Source organism: Chrysemys picta, unplaced genomic scaffold, assembly GCF_011386835.1.
Source record: "Chrysemys picta bellii isolate R12L10 unplaced genomic scaffold, ASM1138683v2 scaf4993, whole genome shotgun sequence".
In the NCBI taxonomy this organism is placed as follows: Eukaryota; Metazoa; Chordata; order Testudines; family Emydidae; genus Chrysemys; species Chrysemys picta.
The window spans coordinates 1-3,123 of NW_027057693.1; the positions used below are offsets into that span (position 1 = coordinate 1).

General features: G+C 43.1%; 1 protein-coding gene across 1 annotated transcript; it reads left to right on the forward strand.

Annotated features, from left to right (window-relative positions):
• Nucleotides 1-6: 6 nt before the first annotated feature.
• Nucleotides 7-1,786, forward strand: LOC135980609 (olfactomedin-4-like; the record flags this gene model as incomplete). Its single annotated transcript, XM_065580540.1, has 1 exon — nucleotides 7-1,786. A coding segment is annotated over one exon (624 nt), but the record flags the coding sequence as incomplete, so codon positions are not given.
• Nucleotides 1,787-3,123: the final 1,337 nt, after the last annotated feature.

A 3,123-nucleotide genomic window follows, 5' to 3' on the forward strand; every position in this document is an offset into this window, starting at 1 on the left:
TATTACAGACTTCATAATTCCTATGATGATTTGCTGCTATTAAAAAATGCTAGAGAGTTAAAAATTCAATATGGGGAAGGCAGTGGCACCGCAGTTTACAATAACTTCATGTATTACAATGTATATAATTCAAGAGATATGGGCAAGCTCGATTTAAACACAAACAAATTGGCTGTGAGGAAAACTCTGCCGAATGCTGCTTATGGTAACCGTTTCTCTTATGCTGGTGTTGGGTGGCAAGATATGGACTTTGTTGTGAATGAAAGTGGATTGTGGGTAATTTATTCAACCGAGGACAACACAGGTAACATTATGATTAGCAAACTCAATGAGACCACACTTGATGTGCTCCATACTTGGAATACAAGGCAGTACAAGCCATCCATTTCCAACGCTTTCATCATCTGTGGTGTTCTATATGCCACAAGACCTGTCAACACTAGGAAAGAGGAAATATTTTACACATACAACACAGACACTGAACAGGAAGGTAAAATTAGCATAATTATGGATAAAATGTTAGAAACAATTCAAAGTATCAACTATAACCCCTCAGACCGAGTCCTGTATGTTTACAATGATGGCTACCTTGTTAAATACAATCTTATTTTTCAACCTATGTTACACTGATATGAATAAACACAACAACTAGAGATCACAAAAAGTCTGATTTTTATATCCCTTTGGACAATGTGAATGTTAAATTAGGGCCTAATCCTACCAAAAGTAGCTCCTGGTCATAAGGTTTATTCCCATGAGCTGTCCCATTGAAGGATAATAAGCTCTATGCCTGGTAACAATTGGGTGCAAGATTAGGTTCATAGCTTTATAACTGGTGTTTAGCTACAATGGCAACAGGAGTACTAGAAATGTCTCTGCTATAAAAAATAGATTAAGTAGATGACTTAGTGATTCACAGAACATGCATCTTGATAGGGAGATTGCTCACACACTGATGTGCATTTGGAGGAATGTCTATTTGGATAACACATGGAAACTAAACGGCTGTTTCATCATCATTGCTCAAAGTATGCAAGGCCATAAATATCATATTAAATATTGCCCTCAAATAATTACTAAAAGATTAAAATTAGAGGAGAATTAGAACTTGATCTTTAAAGAGCAGCCATTGGTTAAGCTGAAGCTGTGGAAACGGTTGCCTTGTCTCCTTCTTGCAACCCATCAATGTATTTTAAATGGCAGGGCTCCAATGCATTACTTTCCTAAAGTTGCACTTCATGAAAAAACCTTATTAACCATTTTTGGATGGTTGCATTTTCTTATTACTGTGTCTTGGGGGCCTGATCCAAAGCCCAATGAAAGCAGTCCCTTGGTATATGGCACATGCTACAACAGAACATAAGCTATGCCATCCTACATGCTCCACTTAGTCCTCTGAGTCCATTTAGTCTGCAATTACTGTGATCTCCATTAGAATCTTTCAAAAACACTCTGAAAACAAGGAGCCAAATTAATTGGCAGAATAATTCCATTGGCATCAATTACCTTACATCGGGGGTGAATCTAGCACATATCTATCAGTTACAGAATACTGAAGTTGGGACAAAATCATATGCTCTTTATTTTTAAAATGACACAAGATTTTTTTTATCAATATCTGTACTGTAATCATGTCAGAAATAGTGAGATGACCAGTTATGAAAATGCAGTAAATGTTTGCTGGTTTTCTATTATTAATTCTGTCTTTGTCTTTGTCTTCTTATAATCTGGATCAGTAGATGTGAATGATTAATTTTTGTTTAATAAATGGTTATAAAAATCCAAACCCTATAGTTGTTTGTCATTTTGCAACAGCTGGGAAACATTTGGGATGCAGCAAGAAGCCAGCTTCACCAAATGATATTGGAAACAGAAATTGTATTCCTTTGGGCTTAGTGTGTTTAAGTGCTCCTGGAACAACACAAAGGTGTGAGTCAATATGTCAGTAACTATAGGAGGGACTTTATTTCCACCCATTGAAATATGTTCACCAGTTAGATTAACATTCCCCACCAAGTTGAGATGTTACTTGAGAGGTCTGAGGCTGATGACACATTTTTAAGTCAGATGCTGCCACTTACCAAGTACAGTAACTCCTCACTTAAAGTCGTCCGGGTTAACATTGTTATGTTGCTGATCAATTAGGGAACATGCCTGTTTAATGCTCCCTTCTAACGTCATTTGGCAGCCGCCTGCTTTCTACTGCAGGGGTCAGCAACCTATGGCACGCGTGCCAAACGTGGCATGCAAGCCGATTTTGATTGGCAAACTCCTGCCTGCCATGGTCCTGGCCCACAGCCCCACTCAGCCCCACCGCTCTCCCCTGTGGGGGCAGGAGGCAGAAGCTTGTTCCTGCAGCAGCCAAGCTTCCCTCCTTCGCAGCTTCTTCCCCCAGCGTGCTGCTTTCCAGCCCTTCTCCCTCCCTCTCCCTGCCGCCGATCAGCTGATGGCCCTTGCAAGGGGGAGGAGCGGCAGCGTGCTCCCTGCTCCGGAGTGGAAGCAGAGAAGAGGTAGGGTCGGGGCCTTGAGGAAGGGGGTGGAACAGGACATATCCCTTCCAGCCCCCTGCCCTGCACCCCCCCACACACACCCTGCCTTCTGCCCTGACCCCTGAACTCCCACCCACATCCAGCCTGCTGCCCTGCACCTCCACACCCCCCAGCCCTCTGTCCTGACCCCTGAACTCCCCCCACACACCCAGCCTTCTGCCCTGCACCCCCACATTCCCCCCAGCCCTCTGCCCTGACCCCTGAACACCCCCCCAGGGCTGGGGTCCCGGCTGCCGGCCTCTTGCCAGCCGGTGTCCAGGCCCCGCTCAGCCCGCTGCCGGCCTAGGTGAACAGAACCTCAGGCTGGCAGCGAGCTGAGCAGGCTGGCGGCGTAAGATCAGCATTTTAATTTAATTTTAAATGAAGCTTCTTAAACATTTTGAAAACCTTGTTTACTTTACATACAACAATAGTTTAGTTGTATAATATAGACTTATAGAGAGAAACCTTCTAAAAAACGTTAAAATGTATTACCGGCATGAGAAACCTTAAATTAAAGTGAATAAATGAATACTCGGCACCCCACTTCTGAAAGGTTGCCTATCCCTGGTCTACTGCATGCAGGAAGAGCAGC